At 42.5% G+C, this 25,174-nt stretch overlaps 1 protein-coding gene across 1 annotated transcript in view; it reads left to right on the top strand.

Annotated features, from left to right (window-relative positions):
• The window catches only part of ADGRG7 (adhesion G protein-coupled receptor G7), an 88,765-nt gene extending 63,986 nt beyond the window's left edge, over window positions 1-24,779 (top strand). The window contains exons 11-16 of the mRNA XM_070403512.1: window positions 999-1,108; window positions 4,069-4,409; window positions 5,785-5,875; window positions 16,119-16,274; window positions 18,021-18,180; window positions 23,820-24,779. Coding sequence (XP_070259613.1) covers window positions 999-1,108; window positions 4,069-4,409; window positions 5,785-5,875; window positions 16,119-16,274; window positions 18,021-18,180; window positions 23,820-24,101 — 1,140 coding nt within the window. The 3' untranslated portion in view covers window positions 24,102-24,779. The remainder of the gene's footprint in view (window positions 1-998; window positions 1,109-4,068; window positions 4,410-5,784; window positions 5,876-16,118; window positions 16,275-18,020; window positions 18,181-23,819) is intronic.
• The last annotated feature ends 395 nt before the right edge of the window (window positions 24,780-25,174 follow it).

Below are 25,174 nucleotides of genomic sequence, written 5' to 3'. Positions count from 1 at the left end.
CTCCCACGGGGGAGCGCCGCTCAGCCAGAAGCCAGGCTCACAGGCTCATCACTCATGGTTAGCGAGTGCAGGGGAGGGGGTGTGTGCGGTGGTGGGGGCCTCTCCTGCCTCCATGGCAGAGCTAAGGAGCAGCGAGCCCAGTGGTAAGGAGCAGTGCGCAGGTGGGCAGTAAGGAGCAAGGGGTCCCAGACTGTGAGAAGGATGTATGCCAAGGGCTCCTGGACTGTGAGAGGGCGCAGGTCAGGCTGAGGGAGCCCTCCCAACCCCCGCCCCCAGTGCACCGGGCCTCTAGTATTACATAAAAATTAGACCTTTAAAAAATGACAGGATAATATGAACAAGTTTCCATATCCTTAAAAATATTTCTGCAACTTTATTTTTAGGGCATCAGCTTAGATATGCTGATTTCCCCTTGGATTAAAGTTACACATAAAAATAATGTAAAGGGCCCTGGCTGGTTTGGCTCAGTGGATAGAGCATTGGCCTGCGGACTGGAAGGTCCCAGGTTCGATTCTGGTCAAGGAAATGTACCTTGGTTGTGGACACATCCCCAGTAGTGGGTGTGCAGAAGTCAGCTGACCGATGTTTCTGTCTCATCGATTTTTCTAACTCTCTATCCCTCTCTCTTCCTCTCTGTAAAAAATCAATAAAATATATATTTTAAAAAATAATGTAATGGATAAATGAAGTAAATCTAGCCAGTTGAGATCTCACCCAACAACTTTGATTTTAGACAGTGAGGAGCAGTATATATGTTTTCCCTAACTGAATTAGTTAAAAAAACAAACAAAAACACAACTGCTGTCAAGTCCTACTTCCTGTAAACTGCTTAGCAATAAGGGGTCATTAATTTATTTCCTTTTAAAATATATCAACAGTTATAAAATGTACACATATGTGGCAACTCTCTGGTTATTTTGACCAATGTAACTTTTCATGATTTTGTAGGCATTTCATTAATGGTTACTTTAAAATAGTAATCTTGTCTTATTTTCCAGAGTTATAAAAAGGACTATAAATATTCTGACCTAGACGTATTATCCACCGTTGGATGTGCGCTGTCCATTACTGGTCTGGTTCTCACAATTATATTTCAGATTGTCACCAGGTAAGAAGGGAAGTTGGCTCTTCTCATGAGAGAAATTGCTGTCCTTTTTATTTCCTCTGAGCATTTTGCCCATTTTTAGTTTACTTGTGTGCTGTCTGTTTTCCCCATCAGCATGTAAATTGATGAGAACAGTGACCTCCTCTGACTTTGTTGTTGCTGTCGTTTGTTTTGTTTTGTTTTCACCACCATATCCGCAAGGCTGACCACAGTAGAGACATGGACTCATAGTAGAGGAATACCTGTAAAATAAATGGGTCTATTGTGTACTCTCATGCTCAAGATAACTTGAATTCATCTTTCCTTCAGAATTATTTCTCTCTACTTAATTCCTTCACAACTGTTTTCTCAGATGGGTAGAGGAGAGAGAGAGAGAGAGAGAGAGAGAGAGAGAGAGAGAGAGAGGATCCTTACTGGAATATATTATTACATTGATGGTTGGGAATAATAATTTTCTAACCTATCATTCTATATTTAGTCACTATATTCCTTCATAAAAAGTGTACCCTCCACCCTGTTCGCTGTGGCTCAGTTGGTTGGGCACTGTCTCATGCACCAAGAAGTCACCAGTTTGATTCTCTCTCAGGGCACATGCCCCAGTTTTAGGCTCTATCCCTTGTAGGAGGCAGCTGATGGCTGTTTCTCTCTCATTGAATTTCTCTCTCTCTCTCCCTCTCCCTTCCTCTCTCTAAAAAAATACCAAAAAAAAAAAAAATGTACTCTCCAATGTAACCAGAGGGAGTCCTTTGATGTTATTTTGTCATGTTCCTATCAGTCTATAAGCACTTCCTTACTTCAGGCACAGCAAGATGACAAAGGCACATCTATCACTTTCTTTGCCCTGTACTTAGAATCAGCCATATTTCCAAAGCGCCAGAATTCTTTTATATTTTCTTTCTTTTTTTATCTTTCACACTCAATGAGTCTCTTGCCATTCATTTAAAATTCTTATACTGAGTGCTTACTATGGGCCAACCACCCATATGAACAAGACAGATAAGCTCTCATCTCTCATGGTGTTTACATTTCCAGGGGGAAGACAAATGTTATACAAATATATACAGAAGTCTATATATATAAAAGCTTAAGTGACCGGCTGATTGGCTGGTAGCATGTAATGCACTGACCACCAGGGGGCAGACGCTTAACACAGGATTGGAAACCACAGGCATGGAAACATGGAACAGACTGATGAATCTCAGAGGAAAGGGTGGGAAGAGATTAACGAAAGATCTTATGTGCATACTAGAGGCCCCTCAGCCAGGCCTGTAGGGATTGGGCTGAAACCAGCTCTTCAACATTCCCTGAGGAAGGAAAATAACATGCTATGCAATTACAAATCAGTCATACAAAAAGAAATGGCTCTTATATTTGTCTTTTCTAGAAAAATCTTAGGTAAATATGAGATGAAGAAAAAAACATTTAAAGAGCACTTGGTTCTACATCCAGAATTATATCTTCCAATGAAAGGACAGTCCGCGGGCATGTTTGACATTAAAAAGCCCATTCAAAACATCTTGACCATTTGACTATCAGCAAGTATTTCCTAAAGTGTGGTCCCTGAAACTCTAGTCATTGGGAAATACTCCATAGAAAAAGGGCTCTGAGATGTCTTATAGAGAAGACACATGTGAAATGTTGTTGAGTATAAGCCATTTAGAGGGATGGTAATCATCAGTCTTTTCAAGTTATGAAGAATATCATTAGAACAATAGGCTGTTAAACAAATTTTAAATATTTTCTCTTAATTTAAAATGTTTACTCTTTAAATGTAATGTAAGCTAAACCTAATAACATTTTGTTAGTTTAAAACATTTTGTTAGTTTAAAGGTAATGAATTTAATATTACTTAAAATTATACAGTTAAAGTTTATATCTGGCCTTATTCTTTTAAAATTTATACATGACTTTTAAAATAAAATACTTTTAAAAACTCAAGAGGCTTTCACACATGGGTTCATGTAGAATGTGCAATAATTTCCTATTTTGAAAATCTGAAAAATCCTTTTAGAACCTTTCTACAGATAGCCTTTGTATGTCCTTGCAAATCTATAGAAGTTATGGTCTACTGCAGTATAAAAAGGCCGCCCTAGAACTTACTGTCTTGAAAGAACAATTTATTATCTCGAATGATTCTGTGACTTGATTAGGCTCAGCTGGACGTTCTACTAAAGGTCTCACTTAGTGTCCCATGAGACTGCAGTCACCTGGTGGCTGGGGCTGGATCATCGGGAGGCTCAGCTGGGATGCCGCAGCAGCCTGGTGTCTCTCTTCACATAGTCTCAGAGCATTTCCATGAGGTTCCTTTGCAGGGTAGCTGGAATTTTACATCGTGGCTCAGAACTCACAGGAGCACAAAAGGAAAGTTTGTTATGACTTTCATGTGTCCTAGGCACTTTTACCTTTGTGAGACTGCCCTCCATAATAAAAGGATAAAAATTATGTTTTATGAAAGCATTGGTATAAAGATGAATGTATTAATATTATATGCTACATTTTTTTAAATGTGAAAGTTCATTTTTGTTTGTTTGTTTGTTTGTTTTGGATTGAAACATTTCTGTGGGCCACAAATGTATTGGGGACCCTAAACACTCCTGAATCTAATGGACAAGTTGGCCCTGGCTCCCAGGCCTTCTGCTGCACTCTGTTAATTAAAACAAGTCACAGGCCAGCGCTGGAGGTGAACATGCCGGACATACATAATGGGAAGTAGAATTCATTTGGGCCATCTCTGGAGAATAGCTATCACCTTTGATTAGAACACAGTTTCAAGAAAGGATGTATTAGCCTGTTTTTTCTAACTCACTTCCTTGTGGAAATGAGATAAGAGGGGAGTATGGTTTTCTGATGTAGTAGGGAAGGTAGGTTTACCAGCTGGCCCACTAGGCTATGCACTGGATTTACATTGGATAATAATATTCTGTTGTTTATTTATTTAATTACATTTACCAATTTATTTTCAGGAAAGTCAGAAAAACCTCAGTAACCTGGGTGTTGGTCAGTTTGTGCACATCAATGTTGATTTTCAATCTCCTCTTTGTGTTTGGAATTGAAAATTCCAATAAGGATGTTCCTCCTAAAGAAAATACAGATGATCCTAAAGAAAATACAATTCCCAAAGGAGAAATTATTAAGGAGCCTTCAAATCGCCGGTGCACGGCGGTTGCTGCCTTGCTGCACTATTTCCTGTTAGTGATGTTTACCTGGACTGCAGTCAGTGCAGTGCAGCTCTACTTCCTTCTGATTAGGACCATGAAGCCTCTTCCTCAACGGTTCACTCTTTACATTTCTTTAATTGGATGGGGTAAGTGTTTGCTTCTCTACCTACTCAGGAGTTTAGTTTTGTTGAAATTATTTATTTATTTTGCGATTATCTTTATTTATTGGGGTGAGATTGGTTATACAGGTTTCAGGTGTACAATTCTATACTTCATCTGTATATTGTATTGTGTGTTCATCACAGCAAGTCAAGTGTCCTCCTATCACTATTCATCCCCCTTTTACCCTCTTCAACCTTCCCCCACTTCTCTTCCTCTCTGGTAAACATCATGTTGTTGTCCATGACTTTTGGGGTTTTCTTTTGCTTAATCCCTTTACTTTGTCACCCAGCCCCACAAGCCCCCTCCCCTCTGACAGTTGTCAGGCTGTTCTATATCTATGAGTCTGTTTCTATTTTGTTTGTTAGTTTATTTTGTTCACTAGATTCCACATATGAGTGAAATCATACGGTACTTGTCTTACTCTGACAGGCTTATTTCACTTAGCATAATGCTCTCCAGCTCCATCCATGCTGTCACAAAGGGTAGGGTTTCCTTCTCTTTTGCAGCTGTGTAGTATGCCATTGTGTAAATGTACCACAGCTTTTTCATCCACTCATCTACTGATGGGTACTTGGGCTGCTTCCAAATCTTGACTGTTGTAAATAATGCTGCAATGAACATAGGGGTGCATATATTCTTTCGAATTAGTGTTTCAGGTTTCTTCGGATAAATTCCCAGAAATGGAATTGCTGGGTCATAAGGCAGATCCATGTTTAATTTTTTTGAGGAAACTCCATACTGCTTTCCACAGTGGCTGCACCAGTCTGCATTCCCACCAACAGTGTACCCGGGTGCCCTTTTCTCCACATCTTTGCCAACACTTGCTTGTTGATTTATTGATGATAGCCATTCTGACAGTTGTGGGGTAACATATTATTGTGGTTTTAATTTGCATTTCTTTAATGGAAATAATTTAATTTAAGCAAATGCCTATTGAAGACCTAATTGTATGACAACCTAATTGTAGGGGAGATGGAAAACTCAGAAGTGCCTCCCACCTAGTAGCTCCCAGTTCTGTGGAGGGAGATGGACCAAGGCAGATCTGCTAAATATGTCATAAGCTAACTTCAAGGTGTTAATTTCCTTTAACATCTCTATTCATTTGACTGGAGATTTAGACCAGAAAAACTTTTTAGCTACTTTAAAAAAAATTTTTAAGAAAGAAAATGAGAGTGACTCTTTAAGAAAAATAATTTCAAAACTGTCGACCTACAGCTATAGGATCATTTAGTACATTGTCTATAGTGGAAATGACAGTACATCTTGAAAAGGATCAATTGTATAATGCATTCATGATCTTTTATAATTAATACCAGTCTTGGGTAAATTATTAATTCTATTCTTCTCTTTATTACCTAGGAGTCCCAGCTGTCATTGTAGCTATGACAGTGGGAATTATTTATTCTCGCAATCCTTCAGGATGGGAGCTAGTCTACCGGGAAGAAAACATGTGAGTTATATATTTTAAAATGTCCACTTCTTTGATATGAGTGCAACTATTCAGTGATATTGAGTCCAAGCCTCACTGTATATATGCATCTCACTTTATAATTGTCATATTCTAAGTGGGTATTTAAAATTCTCAAAGAAGACATTATATTTTAAATATGGTGAAATGAAAGTTTCCTATGATAAATCCTTCAGTAAAGCAAGTATTTCCCTTCTAAATTTATATATTTAAACTTTCTTGTGTTAAATTGAATTTTTTATTAAGTCTGAAAAATTATAGGACAGAACAGATGTGATCCTTAGTAACATCTTATCTTAGTTTTCTCATCTAGATAACAGGAATGATAATAATACTACTACCTGCTCAGAGGTTACTGTGAGGGGTGAAACAAATGTGAAAGCATTTCATAACTTAAAGGGTACCATCTATACTTATGAACCAATTTTGTTTATATGATTATAATGAATACTAGAGGCCCGGTGCACGAAATTCATCCGGGAGCCGGGGGGGGGGGGGGGGGGCGGAGGGAGGGGGAGGTGGGTGTCCTCAGCCTAGCCTGCACCCTCTCCAATCTGGGATCCCTCTCACAATCCAGGACTGCTGGCTCCCAACTGCTCGCCTGTGTGCCTGCCTGATTGCCCCTAACCACTTCTGCCTGCCAGCCTGATCACCCCCTAACCACTCCCCTGCCAGCCTGATCAACACCTAACTGCTCCCCTGCTGACCAGATCGCCCCCAACTGCCCTGCCCTGCAGGCCTGGTCATCCCCAACTGCCCTCCCCTGCTGGCCTGGTCGCCCCTAACTGCCCTTCCCTGCTGGCCATCTTTGACCACATGGGGGCAGCCATCTTGTGTGTTGGAGTGATGGTCAATTTGCATATTAACTCTTTATTATATAGAATTTCATGATGATTTATTACACTTAACAAATTCTCCCTCTGACTTCAGCCTGAATAACTAACTGTTAATAATGGAAGTACCTGACTTTATGGTGGTTTCTTTTTATGTGGAGAGGAAGAGAAGAAAGCTAAGCTGAACTTTCTACGTCTATTTCTGCTACAGAACAACTGCTTTTTAATTGATCCTCCCTTCTCATCTTATAATCCAACTAGTGGCCTGGTGCATGAATTTTATACACATTAAAAGGGAATTAATTAGAGAGTCAAGTCCTCACACACCTGTGCAGGCCTCAAAAATCTCTTGAGACCCCAACACAGCTTACCCCATCCCCACTGGGCAAGACCCAGACCTGGCTGGCTGCACACCCATCAAGCCTGGCCCCCCTGCAGCGTCTCATCAGCACTGGGTGGGGACGCACGCAGACAGCATCATGTCCCAGGCCAGGGATACACGTAGGCAGTGTCACGTACCCTGCTGGGGACACACACAGACAGTGCCACATCCCAGGCCGGTTTGCATGTAGGCAACTTCACGTCTCAGGCTGGGGACACACATAGGCAGCTTTACTTCAGCGCTGGGGTTGGGGGGGGGGGGTGCAGCACCACGTCCCAGGTCAGGGACACAGGCAGGCAGACAGTGTCATGTCCCAGGTCAGGCATACAGGCAGACAGTGTCATGTCCCTGGCCAGGGATGCAGCCAGGCAGCTTCACCTCAGTGCTGGGTAGGATGTTAGCACTGGGCAGGCCTGGGTGTGCCTCTGCTGGGGGCAGAAGTCCCTGCCCCTGATCCCACCACCCAGCTCCTGTGCATGTGCAACCAGTTGACTGGTTGTGACTCAGACACTGCAATGGACAAATCAGCATAATCCCTATTTATTATATAGGATCATTCATATCCCCAGATTCCACCTTAAGACCAAGATCAACTCAAATAAAAATAAAACTTTTGCAAATGTGCAATACACCCAAGGGAAGGCTGTGGTGTTAGGGTGCTTACCTATTTTGAGGGCTAACCATGTCCAGCTGTGGAACAGGAGGCTATCAGCCTGGTTTGAATTTAGGAGCCAAGCACTTCAGGTATTATTTTCTCCATTTAATTAGGGTTAAGTATCTTTCAATGAGTTTTACATTTTGAATTATGAAATTAGAGATTGGGATAAGATGCTCATATCTCCTGGGAGAGGTAATTTACTTCAAATTGCATTTTTAATTTCCAACTCGAATCCAGGCACAAGGCTAAACCTATTTCTATAAAAGCCTTTAGGAGAAAGAAGACTACTATCTTACATTTATTCTCACTGGGCTATAAATAATGGAGAGCAAATTCTTTCCTGATTCTTTCCTGAGTACAGTATTGGATGTTAGGGGAGACACGAGGTGACTGATAATAAGAGAAGTTGGGAAGAGAGGAAAGGATGTGTAACATCTGCCTCCTCTTGAACTATTATCCCCCACATTCCACCCTACACACAGGCATCAAGGGTCACATTCCTTCAGGATTTATTTAGAAAGTGGAGGGACTTTTTTGGTTTTCCTCCCAGTTGTTGAACCTCAATATCCTATTCCCCCCCCCCCACCCCCCCACCCCCCCGTGCTCTGCCAGTGATACCTGAAACTCCTAACCCAGTTCCCCTGATGTACTGCTATCTTCGTAAGAAGGACCCAATTAAGAGGTAAATGCAAGGCAGGCCACATTTCTTCTTAATGCTTAATACTCTATCCTCTACTTATCTGTACCACCATCATATAGGCTATTTTCAGACTTTCCTGAAGGGTTGAGGTAATCATGATAAATTATAATGCATGAAGGGGGAAATTATTCAACTGTATGCTGTGTATCCTAAAGCAGTGATGGCGAACCTTTTGAGCTCAGCGTGTCAGCATTTTGAAAAACCCTAACTTAACTCTGGTGCCGTGTCACATATAGAAATTTTTTGATATTTGCAACCATAGTAAGACAAAGATTTATATTTTTGATATTTATTTTATACTAGAGGCCCGGTGCACAAAAATTTGTGCACTCGGGGGGGGGGGGGCGAGGGGGGGTCCCTCAGGCCGGCCTGTGCCCTCTTGCAGTCTGGGACCCCTCAGGAGATAACGACCTGCTGGCTTAGGCCTGCTCCCAGGTGGCAGAGGGCAGGCCCAGTCCCTAGGAGCAGCCCCTGGTGGGGCTCAGAGCAGGGCTGATTGGGGAGTTGGGGTGCCACCCCCTGTCATGCACAGAGCAGGGCAGATTGGGAGGTTGCAATGCCACCCTCAGTCACGCTCAGGGTGGGGCCAATTGGGGGGTTGGGGCACCGCCCCCTGTCACACTCAAGGCAGGGTCGATGGGGAGGTTGTGGCGCCACCCCCTGTCACGCACAGAGCAGGGCTGATAGGGGAGTTAGGGCACCACCCCCTGTCACACTCAAGGCAGGGTTGATGGGGAGGTTGCGGCGCCACCCCCTGTCACCCACAGAGCAGGGCCAATCAGGGGGTTGGGGCGCCGCCACTGTCACACTCGGTAGGGCCGATGGGGAGGTTATGGCTCTACCCCGTCACACACAGAGCAGGGCCCATCAGGGGGTTGGGGCGCCTTCCCCTGTCAGGAACAGAGCAGGGCAGATAGGGAGGTTGTGGTCCTGCCCCCTGTCACACACAGAGCTGCAGGGCGATCAGGGGGTTTGGGCGCTGCCCCCTGTCACACTGATCCGGTGCCAGGAGGCCTCGAGGCTCCGCTGATCCCGGTACTGGGAGGCATATTACCCTTTTACTATATAGGATAGAGGCCTGGGGACTGGCTGGTTTGCCCTGAAGGGTGTCCTGGATCAGGGTGGGGGTCCCCACTGGGGTGCCTGGCCAGCCTGGATGAGGGGATGATGGCTGTTTGCAGCTGGTCACACACCCTTCAGGGTGGGGCTCCCCACTGGGGTGCCTGGCCAGTCTGGGTGAGGGGCTGAGGGCCGTTTTCAGGCTGGTGGTTATTGACTGAAGCTCCCAACTGCTCCTTTTTTTTCTCTTTTTTTATTTTATTCTGGGCCAGCTTTAGCTCTGGCTCTAACTCTGAGGCTTCGTATCTGGTTTGTTTGCCGTTCTATAATCGAAACAATGTATAACTTCAGCTCTGAGATCCCGGCAGGCTGAAAGCTGGTTTCTGGGGTTTTTTTTAGCTTCTACATTTGCAACATAGTACATAGTTGCTTAGAGTTGCAACTCAGAGGCCGGCAAGTGAGTCGGGGAACGTTGGAGTCCGCAGCAAGCAAGCCTCATGCTCGCTTCAGTGCCTGGCTGCCGGCCGCCATCTTGGCTGACAGTTAATTTGCATATACTCACTGCTTAGCCAATGAAAAGGGTAGCGGTCGTACGCTAATTACCATGTTTCTCTTTTATTAGTGTAGATATTTAAATGCCATTTAACAAAGAAAAATCAACCAAAAAAATGAGTTCACGTGCCACCTCTGACACGCGTGTCATAGGTTCGCCATCACTGTCCTAAAGCTTCCTTCATGGTGTGCTGCATGGAAAAATCACCAAGCAATTAAATACTTCATCTGAAGTCTACTTATGATGCTCTCCAGACCTCGGGTCCACAGCTGTTTATAAATTCATCCTCGACCATGTGACTCTCCAATCTCCACCCTAGAAATCTTGCTCCATGCTTACAAGGGTTATTCTCACTGTAGGATCCATCTCTCTCCTCGGCAGTTTATTTATCAAAATCCTAGTTATTAAATTAGGGATAACAAAGGGAAAGGCTGTTGTGAGAACAAGTTCAGCATAATTATCTCTCCAAGCAATATAATTTTAAAGGGGGTGAGAAGTCCCCTCCTGGTGCACACTTCCTAATGACCATGGGTATCCAAGCCTCTTTCCCTCCAGGTCCCCATCCATGTGAGTTAATTGAGGACTCTTACAGACATTTGCACACACACACAACACACACACACACACATCTATAGTACAAATATTAATTCTCAGAAATTGTATCGTCTAAAGTTTAAACAACTCAAGATTCATACAGAAAGGATTAATACTTGTCTATTTGTTTCATAATTTGCAAGTCTCCTTTATCGAGTAGAGTTGAATTGTTCATTTTCTTTCTTGATCTTTTCCTCTCCCTTTAAACTGTGTTTCTTTAGGCTTCCTGGGTAAGAAATGTGTTCATCTTTTCCATTTCAAACTTTTGATGGCCACTTGCTTACTCACTAAAGAAGCTTCTTGAAAGGACTTCCCACCAGGATTTCATTAAATTCTTAGCCACACTCCCTCATTTCTTCTGCGTAGGGAATTGTGAGATGAAGGATGAAAGGAGAGTTATTCTCCAGTTCAGAGGAAAACAAAGGGAAACCAGGAGTCCTGAAGATAAACAGAAGCCAGAGTCCTAAAGAAAAACGTGCTCACTCTCACCATTTTATTTAAGGACTAGAGGCCCGATGCACAAAATTTGTGCAAGGGGCTCGTTCCCCATAGCCTCGGCAGCTGCCTCTGCCTTAGCCCTCAAAGCCATGGCTTCATCCACAAGGTCATCTGGAAGGTCCTCTGGTCTAATTAGCATATTATGCTTTTATTATTATAGACTAGAGGCCCGGTGCACAAAAATTTGTGCACTTGTGGGGGAGGGGGGTCCCTCAGCCCGGCCTGTGCCCTCTCGCAGTCTGGGACCCCTCGGGAGATAACGACCTGCTGGCTTAGGCCTGCTCCCAGGAGGCAGAGGGCAGGCCCAATCCCTAGGTGCAGCCCCTGGTCGGGCTCAGAGCAGGGCTGACTGGGGAGTTGGGGCACAGCCCCCTGTCATGCACAGAGCAGGGTGGATTGGGAGGTTGCGATGCCACCCTCAGTCACGCTCAGGGTAGGGCTGATTGGGGGGTTGCGGCACTGCCCCCTGTCACACTCAAGGCAGGGTCGATGGGGAGGTTGCAGCGCCACCCCCTGTCACGCACAGAGCAGGGCCAATCAGGGGGTTGGGGCGCTGCCCCCTGTCACTCACAGAGCAGGGCCAATCAGGGGGTTGGGGCACCGCAGCCTGTCACACACAGAGCCGCAGGGCGATCAGGGGGTTGGGGAGCTCCCCCCTATCAGGCACAGAGTAGGGCTGATAGGGGAGTTAGGGCACCGCCCCCTGTCACACACAGAGCAGGGCCAATCAGGGGGTTGGGGCACCGCAGCCTGTCACACACAGAGCCGCAGGGCGATCAGGGGGTTGGGGAGCTCCCCCCTATCAGGCACAGAGCAGGGCTGATCATGGGGTTGGGGCGCCTTCCCCTGTCACGAACAGAGAAGGGCGGATAGGGAGGTTGTGGCCCCGCCTCTTGTCACACACAGAGCTGCAAGGTGATCAGGAGATTTGGGCGCTGCCCCCTGTCATGCTGATCCTGGTGCTGGGAGGCATATTACCCTTTTACTATATAGGATAGAGGCCTGGTGCACGGGTGGGGGCCGGCTGGTTTGCCCTGAAGGGTGTCCTGGATCAGGGTGGGGGTCCCCACTGGGGTGCCTGGCCAGCCTGGATGAGGGGATGATGGCTGTTTGCAGCTGGTCACACACCCTTCAGGGTGGGGCTCCCCACTGGGGTGCCTGGCCAGTCTGGGTGAGGGGCTGAGGGCTCTTTTCAGGCTGGCGGGTGACTGAAGCTCCCAACCACTCCTTTTTTCTTTTTTTTCTTTTTTTTATTCTGGGCCAGCTTTAGCTCTGAGGCTTGGCTCCAGCTCTTAGGCCTCGGCTGCTGAAAGCTGGTATCTGGTTTGTTTGGGTTCTATAATCGAAACACTGTTTCAACTCCAGCTCTGAGATCCCGGCTGGCTGAAAGCAGGTTTCTGGAGTTTTGTTTAGTTTCTATATTTGTAACAATGTTTCAAACTGCAAGCTCAGAGGCCCGCAAGGCAGGCAGGGAATGTTGGAGTCCTCCGTCACTGAAGCAAGCAAGCCTCATGTTCGCTTCAAGCTGCCAGCCGCCATCTTGGCTGGCAGTTAATTTGCATATCGCCCTGATTAGCCAATGGGAAGGGTAGCGGACGTACGGCTAATTACCATGTTTCTCTTTTATTAGATAGGATGGTCTATTCTTTGTATTATGATTTGAAATGATTTAAATTATAACAATAGTCCAAAGAAAAACAATTTAGACATCCTTTAACATGTATAATAATGGTGTTTTACCTACAGAAGAAGAAAACATGCATTAATTGAATGCCAACTATATGCTAGGGCTTCTCACATTAATACCCAAATGCCTATTTGACACCTCCACTTGGCTGTCTAATAAGACATCCCATGGTCTTCCCTCAGAAACCTGCTCTTCCCATCATCTTCCATATTTTAGCTAATGGTAATCCCACTCTTCCAGATACTCAGGCCAAAGACTTGGGAGTCATCCTTAATTCTCCTACATCTCATATTCAACCTGTCAATAAGATAAATCATTTTGCTTTTTTTATAAATACATCTGGAACCAGAATATTCCCCCCCCCCTTTTTAATAGAATTTGTTGGGGTGACATCCTACATAATAAAAGGCTAATATGCAAATAGACCAAACAACAGAACAACCAAATAACCAGTCGCTATGATGTGCGCTGACCACCAGGGGGTGTGCGCGGAACATGGCTGGTGTCTGCTTTGGTGGGATGGTGGAGCAGGTGAGCTGGAGCGCCAGACCAAGGCTGGGCGCCGGTTGCTGTCATCACGGCGAGCCTCTGGTGGTTACTGAAAATTCTTTGCTCCCGTGCACCTTAGTCCCGCCTGGTGCTTGCACCTGCTGCTGGTGCTGGCCCCGCTGGCACCCGCTGCCAGTCCCAGAGCCGCTGCTTGCACTTGCTGATGGTGTTGGCCCCACTCACACCCGCTGCTGGCTCTGGACCCAATTGCTCTACGCTGTTAGCAGGTATGAGCGGGGCCGGCACCGTCAACTCGTGGGAGTGATTGCGGCAGGAGTGGGACTGCTGGCAGACAAGAAACCGGGGGCATCGCGGGAGGGGCCAGGCAGAGGCACAGAGGATGGGCGGAGACCTGCCCCTCTGCCCACAGCAGCCTCTGCAGCCCACAGTTCCTTTCAAGGTGCATGAATTTGTGCAGTGGGCCCCTAGTTGGTTAATAAAATTAAATAGGTTTCAGGTGTACAATTCTATAATACATCATCTGTATATTGCATTGTGTATTCACCACTCCAAGTCAAGTCCCCTTCCATCACCATTTATCCCCTCTATACCCACTTCTGCCTCTCCCCACCTCCTTACCCCCATGCTGTTATCTATATTTATAAGGTTTTATTTTTCTTAATCTCTTTACCTTTTCACCCAGCCCCACAACCCCCTCCCCTCTGACAGCTGTCAACCTGCTCTCTATGGATTAATCTATTTTGTTTGCTAGTTTATTTTGTTCATTAGATTCCACATATGAGTTAAGTCATATGGTGTTTATCTTGCTCTGACTGGCTTATTTCACTTCGCATACTGCTCTTGAGGTCTATGCATGCTATCACAAAGGGTAAAATTTCCTTCTTTTTTATGGCCGAGTAGTATTCCATTGTGTAGCTGTACCACAGCTTTTTATCCACTCATCTGCTGATGGGCACTTAGGCTGCTTCCAAATCTTGGCTATTGTAAATAACGCTGCAATGAACAAAGGGGTGCATATATTCTTTTGCATTAGTTGGAACCAGACTATTTCTTAGCATTTCTTCTCTTTGTCCAAGCCACCTGATTATTGTAATAAACTCCTAGCAGATTTCCTGCTTTTGCATGTGTTTTTTTCTTATCTTTGCACCTAGCTAGAGTAATTCTTTTAAAAGTCAAGACATTATATCAAGTGTCTGTTTCTTGCCAAGAGTGAATACAATCACCTATAAGACTCTGACATAATTTACATCTTTTAACTAATCCCATCTACTTACTCTATTCTAGCCATTCTAGCCTCTGCTCTTCCATAAACTCTCAACTCAAGGCCTTTGTACTTACTGTTTCCATTGCCTGGAATTTCCTTGCTCCTCATCTATTTCAAATCCTTGCTCAAATAAGGCTTTTTCTGATCACTGTATTAAAATGAACCCCAACCCCCCATAGTAATACCCACCCTGCTTTATTTTTTCCCCACAGCATTTGTCACCATCTGACACATATATAATTTATTTGTTAGTTTTACCAATTTCTCTGTGTTAGAATAAATTCACTAAAGAAGGGTTTTTTATTTACTGCTCATATCTTGGTATCTAGAATGGTATCTGGCACATAACATACTCTGTAAATACTTATTAAATGAACAAATTAATTCTTACAACAATGTCAGGAGATGATTACTAGACCTCACAGATGAGAAGGAAACACCACCAAACTACCACCACAAATAGCAACAACAACAAAAAAAGCCCCAAAACTAACCCAAGGAGGTTAAATTAAACATTAAACCTTAAAAATGCCAATTAATAAGAGACTGTTTAAATAGTTTATGGTGTGCCCTGGCCAGTGTTGCTAAGTGGTTAGAGTGTCAGCCCATGCATCAAAGTGTCTCTGGATTGATTCCTGGTCCAGGGCATGTACCTGGGTTGCAGGTTCATTCCCAGCTCCCGTAAAGGGTGTGTACAGGAGGCAACCAAATTGATGTGTCTCTCTCACATCAATGTTACTCTCTCTCCCCCTCCATCCCTTCCTTCCACTGTCTCTAAAAAAATCAATGGAAAAAATATCCTCGGGTGAGGATTAACAATAAATAAATAAACAAACAGATAGATAAATAATTTATGATATAACAAAATAATGGAATAATATGTACCTCTAAAAAGTGATTAAGACAATCTTTATATTCTGATATAGGATTATATCCAAGATAAGTTGTTAAGTAAGGTATGGAAGTATCATATATTATCATTTGCTTAAACATCAGGAAAAATAGGCACATTTGCCGATATATGTATAGCCTAAATCAGGAAGACTATACAAGAAGCACTGATTACCACTGGAGATAGAGACTAGTAATTATGGATAATTTTAGGTCAATCTTGTCTTTCTATGAGTGTTTGCACCATTTAAATTTTGAGCCACCTAGGTGTGCTATATATTAAAAAATAAAATTAAATGATAATTTGCCTAAAGTCAGACACCTAGTTAGTGACAGAGAATGACATTTAAATTTGAGATTGCCTGACTCAAAAGTCCATTTTCTGTCTATTAGCCTATACTGTCTCATAGAGGAATATGCAGAGCCAATGCATTTCATTTTTTTATTATGTTGAATTCTTGAAAGTCATCTCAAATATATAGGATGCAAAGGGATATTCTCTTTCAGCCGAGTGAACATCAGTAATGATAACAGCATGGAGAATTAGTATGTATAGCTTTCTTAGTCTTCTGAAAGCATTTATTTTCTCTCCACAGCTGCTGGTTGGCAGGTCCAAAAAACGATGATGATAAAACAAGCCCATTATATTGGTCATTCATTCTCCCTATGACCATTATCCTCACCAGCAATGTTGCTCTATTTATTGTCATTATAGTGAAAGTGGTGTGGAAGGATAACCAGAATCTGACAAGGTAAGATTCCCAGCAAATGGGAAGCTGCCAGGCATGACTCGGTGAGCACATGATAGAGCACCCTCATATATCTGCACCTCCTAGAAGAGTTTTCAGACTCTGGGACAATGGCCTAATTGCAAATTCAGTTATATTTTCTTTATACAAAACATATGATTTTGGCCTCAGACAACCAAATTTATACTTCTAAATTTTGGCTGATAGCACTTGTTCTTAAATTGGCTTAGTTACAATGAAAAGCAGGTTACAATTTAATTGTTTAACAAGTTATCTTTCATGTATCAGTTAGCTTTTGCTGCATAACAAACCACCCCAAAACTTAATGGCTTAGAATGACAAATGTTTATTATTTGTCATAAATTTGAGCGTTGGTTGGGCAGTTGTCCTGGTTCTGGCTTGAATGTAGGTGAATTATCTAGGGCAGTGGTTCTCAACCTGTGGGTTGTGACCCCTTTGGGGGTTGAACAACCGTTTCACAGGAGTCGCCTAAATACATCCTGCATATCAGATATTTACATTACGATTCATAACAGTAGCAAAATTACCGTTATGAATTAGCAACGAAAATAATTTTATGGTTGTGGTCACCACAACATGAGAAACTGTATTAAAGGGTCGTGGCATTAGGAATGTTGAGAACCACCGGTCTAGGGTGACTCACTTTCATGCCTCGTAGGTAGTAGTGGTCTGGTCTTTAATGGTAGCTATTCAGTGGGGAAAAATCATCTCTCCTCCATGTGGTTTCTCATCTTGTGTCAAACCAGTCCAGGCTTCTTAACATAGTGGGCTCAGGATCCCAAAGAGCAATAAAGAGAAGGCAAATTCTAATTTTAAAAAATGCTTTTCAGCCTCTGCTTGTGGAACAATTGCTGATGTCTCGCCAGTCAAAGTTAAATATTAGCAATTATCTCACCATCAAGGGAAGAAGATCACTCTGCATTTTAACAACCTTTCATTCTGTATCAGCCTACACCAGTGGTCGGCAAACTGTGGCTCGCGAGCCACATGCGGCTCTTTGGCCCCTTGAATGTGGCTTTTCCACAAAATACCAACTTCTGCACATGGGCCACGAAGTTTCAATTGCACTGTATGTGCATACCTGCACGTGGTATTTTGTGGAAGAGCCGCAGTTTGCCGACCACTGGCCTACACCGTGGGAAGGTTCCAGATGCCTCCATAACAATTAATCACTAGCTGATCCAATAGTAATAATAGCTAAAATAAAATTCTCTTCCAAAGAAAGAATTGATTCTTTGTGAAATTTGCCTGTAAGGAATTGTTTATGCCAGATACAGTTATCATTGTATTTCTTTTTTAAAAAAGTATATTTTATTGATTTTCTACAGAGAAGAAGGGAGAGGGACAGAGAGTTAGAAACATTGATGAGAGAGAAACATCGATCAGCTGCCTCCTGCACACCCCCCACTGGGGATGTGCCTGCAACCAAGGTACATGCCCTTGACTGGAATCGAACCCGGGACCCTTGAGTTCGCAGGCCGATGCTCCATCCACTGAGCCAAACCAGTTAGGGCTATCACTGTATTTCTTAATAAAGCTTGCTAAATCAGATTCTATCCAGCATGGCATAGGTCTAGCATAATTTTTCCACTGGAGGCATAATATTGTTAAATGAACAGTATATATGGGCAGCTGAATATATATTCTTAACAGTAGGGTAACAATGATATTAATCTTAAAAAAAGTACCAAATTAACCATATTTTCTTTCTTGCTTTCATTTACTTAGCACAAAAAAGGTTTCATCGCTAAAGAAGGTTTTTAGCACGTTATCTATTGCAGTCATATTTGGAATTACCTGGATCCTGGGATACTTTATGCTAATAATAGATGATGAAAATACCAGCAAAATCTCCAGCTACCTTTTCTGCATTTTCAACACTACTCAGGTATGGCGTGGATTAGTCTGAAAGTAGCAGACTGTGCAGTGGTGGAGGTGATATCTCCGTGGAGCAAAGTTTTCTCCTTTTAAAACTCCCTGAAGGTCATTGTTTAGTACCTTTAGGAGATTCTATTTTAATATCCTTTGAGGGAAGACAAAGGAAAGCTCTTTATGACTATATGTTCTTTCCTGCACTGAATACAAATTTTCAGATAGTTTTTTCTGTATCTGTGAAAAATGCCAATGGAATTTTGGTAGGGATTACATTTAATCTATATTGTTTTGAGTTGTATGAACATTTTCACAGTATTTATTTGCTTAATCTAAGAACTCGGGCTATCTTTCCATTTATTTGTGTCTTTTTCAATGTCTTTCATCAATGTCTTATTTTTTCCCCCATCAATAACATATTGTTTTAGGTCTTTTACTTTCTTGGGTTAAATTTATTACAAATTATGTCTTTCTTTTATGCTATTATAAATAGGATTCTTTTCTTACTTTTATTTCAGCTAGTTTGTTTTTAGTGTATAAAAATGCAACTAGTTTCCATGTGTTGATTTTGTATCCTGCAACTTTATGGGATTCATTTTTTTAGTTCTAACTAGTTTTTGGTGGAATCTTTTGGCTTTTCTATATATAAAATCCTGCAAGAGAGTTGATTTGTTAGAATCAGAACCTTATGAAGTTTTTTTGTGTGTGACATAATTATACATAGGACTGAAGATGCTTTTATTCCTGAGTCTTATCTCAATGATACATTTAATCATAATTTTAAAGAACATTCTATTCATACCTTATCTTAAAGTTTGACTGAAGATTTATATGTGTTTTTATTTGGAAACCATTCTATTAACATATTGGAAGCATCTCCTATAAGAAACTAAACATATAGAGGAAATATAATGGTCATCTAATTTTCATTATGGCAAAAATACTGGTATAGATGAACCAAAATGGTAGATTAAAAATAAAAATAATTTTGTTTGATCTCAGATGATTTTTGTTTTCATATGTTTGTATTTGTGTATATGCATAGGGAATGTAAAGACTTTAAGATAACACAAGGATTCATTATTGAAAGACTTATCTTGAAATCAGAATTTTTTTCCATGGTTTTTATTCTATGCCTCCTCCTGTGGCGAACATTGTCTTTTGCTCTGATGAAAAATATTACAAGGACTTTTCTGTCTCTATAATTGATCTTATGTTTCCTGAGCTGGCAGAGTGAATTATACTTCAATATAATAAAAGTACCTTTTAAAAATATATATATTTTATTGATTTTTTACAGAGAGGAAGGGAGAGGGATAGAGTTAGAAACATCGATGAGAGAGAAACATTGATCAGCTGCCTCCTGCACACTCCCTACTGGGTATGTGCCTGGGACCAAGGTACATGCCCTTGACCGGAATCGAACCTGGGACCCTTCAGTCCGCAAGCCGACGCTCTGTCCACTGAGCCAAACCAGTCAGGCAATAAAAATACCTTTCTTTTATTTTTATTTAAAAATATTTTTATTGATTTCAGAGAGGAAGGGAGAGGGAGAGAGAGAGAGAAATGTCAGTGATGAGAGAGAATCATAGGTTGACTTTCAACCAGTGAGCCATGCTGACTGGGTTGAGGTGATGATTTTAATTCTAGTTATATTAATACTAGAGGCCCAGCACACAAAAATTTGTGCACTCAGGGGTAGGGGGTCCCTCAGCCCGGCCTCTGCCCTCTTGCAATCTAGGACCCCTCGGGGGTGACCACTTGCTGGCTTAGGCCTGCTCCCCGGGAGATTGGGCCTAAGCTGGCAATCAGACAACCCTCTGGCAGCCCGGCATCCCAGCAGCCCTCGGTGGATGCCCACTTGCCAGCAGGGAGCAGACCTAAGCTGCAGTCAGACATCCTTAGCGCTGCTGAGGAGGCAGGAGAGGCTCCCACCACCACCGCTGTACTGGCAGCCATCAGCCTGGCTTATGGCTGAGAAGAGCTCCCCGCTGTGAGAGTGACTGACCACCAGAGGGCAGCTCCTGCATTGAGCGTCTGCCCCCTGGTGGTCAGTGTGTGTCATAGTGACCAGTCATTCCCAGTCTTTCTGCTGTTAGGGTGAGTTTGCATATTACCCTTTTTCTATATAGGATAGAGGCCTGGTGCACGGGTGGGGGCCAGCTGGCTTGCCCTGAAGGATGATCCAGATCAGGATGGGGGTCACACTTGGGTGCCTGGCCACCCTAGATGATGGGCTGATGGCTGTTTGCAGCTGGTCACACCCCCTTCAGGGTGAAGGTCCCCACTGGGGTTCCTGGCCAGCCTGGGTGAGGGGCTGAGGGCCTTTTTCAGGCTGGCGGGTGACTGAAGCTCCCAGCCTCTTTTTTTTTCTTTTTTTTTTTATCCTGGGATTTATTTACCTTCTATAGCTGTCACTGGAGCTGAGAGCCGGCTCCAGCTCTGAGGCTGTGGCTGGCTGAAAGCAGGTATCTGGGTTTGTTTAGCTTCTATAATTGAAACTCTGTTGCCATCACTGGCGCTCTAAGCTCTGAGCCCGCGGATGGCTGAAAGCAGGTTTCTAGGTTTGTTTAGCTTCTATAACGTTGTTGCATCTGGAGCTCAGAGCTGGGCTGGGTCAGGTGGGGAACCTTGGCTTCCTCCGTCACTGGAGCAAGCAAGCCTCCTGCTCGCTTCAGCTGCGTGGCTGCCGGCTCCCATCTTAGTTGGCAGCTAATTTGTATATCTCATTGATTAGCCAATGGGAAGGGTAGCGAAGTTGCAGTTAATTACCATGTTTCTCTATTATTAGATAGGAGAACTCAAGTAAAATAGAAGGATTGTAGTTTTATAAGTTCACTTGTCCCATTTCTTCTTGTACTCAAAAATTAACTTTTTTTTACATAGAAGTCTCATCTCCTCAACTAGGTTATTAGTTCTCTAGCCAAGTAATATGCTTGTGTATATCTTTTGCAGTAGCTATCAGGATGGGCTGTACTTCTCTAATATTTTGTGAAGTAAACTGCAGTGTTTGGTGATTGTCTCATTAAGTTGCTGAGAATAGTATCCATTGTGTGTAGTTGATATTGGTTGTTTCTGGCTCTGATCAAATATCACTGAGGAGGGAAATCTTTGATACAAAATAGAAATCATTGGGTAGGGAATTAGATAAATTTGTCTTGGCCACAAATGATGAGGAGTTTGTTTAGTGAAGTGTGGAGAGCTGCTTATCTGTATGAATTGCTAACATCACATTTAATACTTGTAAGCTCCTCACTGTCTATCCCAGAGAGCCCTCTTCAGTGCCTTTTATGAATTATTCCCTTAAACAATGGATGTGTGCCTGGTGCTAAGTTTAAATAGATATAAGGCAGTTCTTTACTGATGGCAACTCCCAATGGAATCTCTCCAGAAGGGCAATAAATAGGGTAAGCTTAGTCTGGGATTGCCAATTGGCCATGGACTTGTTGCCTAAAGCTACCAGTAATTTAGAAAAGTATCTTTAAAAAGGTATGGTCAAGGATATTCTCTTCTGCATGCATAGGAGAGGCACATTACAAAATAGAGGCCCATTACAAAATGTTCATACTACATGGTAAAATTGAGGGTGGCCATGGGGCAAGAGCCCCACGCACTAAAAGTCAGGAGACTTTGGCTGTCTTTCAAGTTTAATATTGACTCATGATTTTAGGTAAGTCACCTCTCTGAGTGAGGCATGTAAAATATAAAATGGAAGAGGATGTTAAAATTGACACAGTGCTTTTCGAAGTGGTTCTGAATATTGCCTACATCAGAGTGTACACAGTGTGTTAAAATGCTGATTTCTGGGCAACTTCACCCCTCACCCTACTGAATCAGAGTCTATAGGGTAAGAGCTGGGAATCTCCACTTTAAAGTAGGGCCCAGGTGACTTTAATGTACCTTAAAGTGTAGGAATGACTAGACTAATTCACATGTAAGCTCCTTCTAGTTGTAGAATGCTATAAGGCTAATACATATTTATTTGCTAAGTGCTACAGATATTACTTAAAAGACACAATTTAATCTTTGTGCTAGTGATAATTAGTTTGATGCCTACATTTTGTTTTTTCAAATAACATCTTTGGGATTTTAGGGGGCACAAAAATGTTGGGATTCCACTGACTTCCACAGGACAGTGTCTTCATGAATTCTCCATGGTCTACATCTTTTCCTAACTATTGTACAACCAGAAATTATATTTAGTATTATCTTTTTTTTTTTAAAGTACGCATTCTTTTTTTATATTTTATTAATTTTTTACAGAGAGGAAGGGAGAGAGATAGAGAGTTAGAAACATCGATGAGAGAGAAACATCGATCAGCTGCCTCCTGCACACTTCCTTCTGGGGATGTGCCCGCAACCCAGGTACATGCCCTTGACCGGGATCGAACCTGGGACCTTTCAGTCCGCAGGCTGATGCTCTATCCACTGAGCCAAACCGGTTTTGGCAGAAATTATATTTAGTATTATCTTTGACTTAGAATTTAGATTCTGGAAAAGCCAGATGAAATAGTATACCCCACAAAAAAAGGAGCTTTTCTAGAGACCAGATTTCTCCAAAATGAATTTCTCTCCCTTGAACAATCAGGAAGGCTAATGACCATGTTTGTCCTTCCGAAACCCCATGCACACTTCCTTGTGTCATCCAGGCCTTTTTCAGATGTGTTAGATACCACCTGTTGGTTAACAATCAAGTTAATCTTCCTGCTTTTGTCCAGTGAACTGGTCTATCTCTTGCTAATAAGTATCAATTCTATTAGTCAAACTCAGAATCTTTGGATTATCTTACCACATCAGAAGTCTCCTAAACAGTATCTATGGAATATATTAATTATAGAAATAAATTCTTTTTAAAATGTTTTTATTCATTTTAGAGAGAGAGAAAGGGAGATGGCGAGAGAAACATTGATGTGAGAGAAAAACATCCATCAGTTGCCTCCCCTATACACCCCACTGGAGACCAAATCTGACCTGGGCATATGCCCTGATCAGGAATCCAACCGGCCACCTTTTGGTCTATGGAAGGATGCTTAACTGAGTCACATTGGCCAGGGCTAGAAATAAATTCTTACAAAATTTGGGGTCATATAGATGCCAATCTGGGAGACATCCATGGATATTTACTTTTAATAACTTTTTATTTTGAGATAGTTGACTATAAGAAGTTGCAAAAACAGTAGAGTTCCATGTACTCTTTGCCCAGCTTTCCCTAATAATAATGCCTTGTATAACACTACTGTGTTGTCAAAATAAAGAAGTAAACATTGGCACAACACTATGAACTCAGTTACTGGTGTTATTTAATATATATTTAAAAAATATTTTTATTGATTTCAGAGAGGAATGGAGAGGGAGAGATAGAAAACATTAATGAGGAGAGAGAATCATCTATCCGTTGTCTCTTGCATGCCCCCTACTGGGGATCAAGCCCGAAAGTTGGGCATGTGCCCTGACGGGGAATTGAACCCTGACCTCCTGGTTCATAGGTCCATGCTCAACCACTGAGTGCCATAGGCTGGGCCAGATGTTATTAATTTAAGTTGGGGAGTTGTGTGAATGATGAGAAAAGGGTAGGTGACAAGGTGAAATAAAATCCCTTCCCTGGTTCTGTATCGCAGCGCTTATCTAATATTAAGCTTTTATTCTATCTGCCAGGGATTGCAAATTTTTGTCTTCTACACTGTCAGAACAAAAATCTTCCAGAATGAAGCTTCCAAATTGTTGAAGTCGCTATCGTCATCTGCTGGGAGAGTGAAGTTGCTGCCATCAGCAACCCGGATGAGGCTGCGTGTAAGGATGTATAACATGCTCAGGTCATTCCCAGCCCTAAATGAACGCTTTAGGCTGCTGGAGCCAATTGTGGTTACCGAGGAAACGACACTCTCTGAAAGTGACCAAGCAAGCATAAGCACCTCCAGTGGTTCTCAACCTTCCTAATGCTGTGACCCTTTAGTACAGTTCCTCATGTTGTGGTGACCCCCTACCATAAAATTATTTTCGTTGCTACTTCATAACGGTAATTTTGCTATTGTTATGAATCGTAATGTAAATATCTGATATGCAGGATGTATTTTCATTGTTTGCGACCCACAGGTTGAGAACCTCTGATCTAGACAGTAAAGCTGTTGCCTTTTGTAGTCTCTCTTATTCAACTTATGTGAGTTTTGCTTTTTCTATTTCTTTCCTTTGTTACCCAGTCCTTCAGAAAATTCTTCCTCAATATATTTGGCTCAAGGTTAAAAATCAGGTACAACCTGTGGTTTATTATCATCAGGGATACTGGATTTGGTAGTTTTTTCTATTATTCAACAGATTCTTACCTGAACGAAGTGAAGAATCCCATCCAGCATTCAAAATAATTCAAGATTATCATTGCTCTGTGTATATCATAAAGTCTGTGACTTCGGTAAAAATGTAGAACCTAAACAAAGTCTTTTACGATTTACTACAAAGGACACAAGGAGAAAAATTTACCATCTAGAAAATGATTTCTGATGAACACTGCAAAGAATTGCTTTTATGTATCAGACTTTTGATCTGTGAATACTTAAAATTTGTATGTGCTTATACTTTCCTGTTACTGAGAACCAGAATAAATCAAGCAATGCTCAGAGAGTTTGGAGTCACACTTTATTCACCGCAGTGGGCTTAGAGAAAATGAATTCAAATTCTAAGCAGAGCTACAAGCAGAACTTCCCTTTTTATGAAAGAGCCAGCCCTATGTGTGCTCAGTGGTTATCTCGCTGGTAGCCTTGAAAACTACACAGTTCTATCCAATTAAAAAATGCACCTGGCATGGCATTGAGAGTATAGGCGTATCTAGTCTCTGGCCTACAAGGTCAGACAGCTAAGTTTATCTTCCTCATTATTCAAACAGGCTAAAGCAGGCTAGAAAGCAAAGTTATTTTTTTTTAGAATAAGAGGCCCTCTAAAAAATAGCAGAGAATTCCAAACAGTAGTTTTTACAAAACAGGGGTTAGCCTTCTCATTCCAATTAAGAATTTTGTATT

The sequence above is a fragment of the Myotis yumanensis genome, unplaced genomic scaffold, assembly GCF_028538775.1.
Source record: "Myotis yumanensis isolate MYYU_CA2020_CCGP unplaced genomic scaffold, mMyoYum1.0.hap1 SCAF_2, whole genome shotgun sequence".
NCBI lineage: Eukaryota > Metazoa > Chordata > Mammalia > Chiroptera > Vespertilionidae > Myotis > Myotis yumanensis.
The sequence above is the reverse complement of the archived record's forward strand: the minus strand, read 5'-3'. Positions and strand labels throughout refer to the sequence as shown.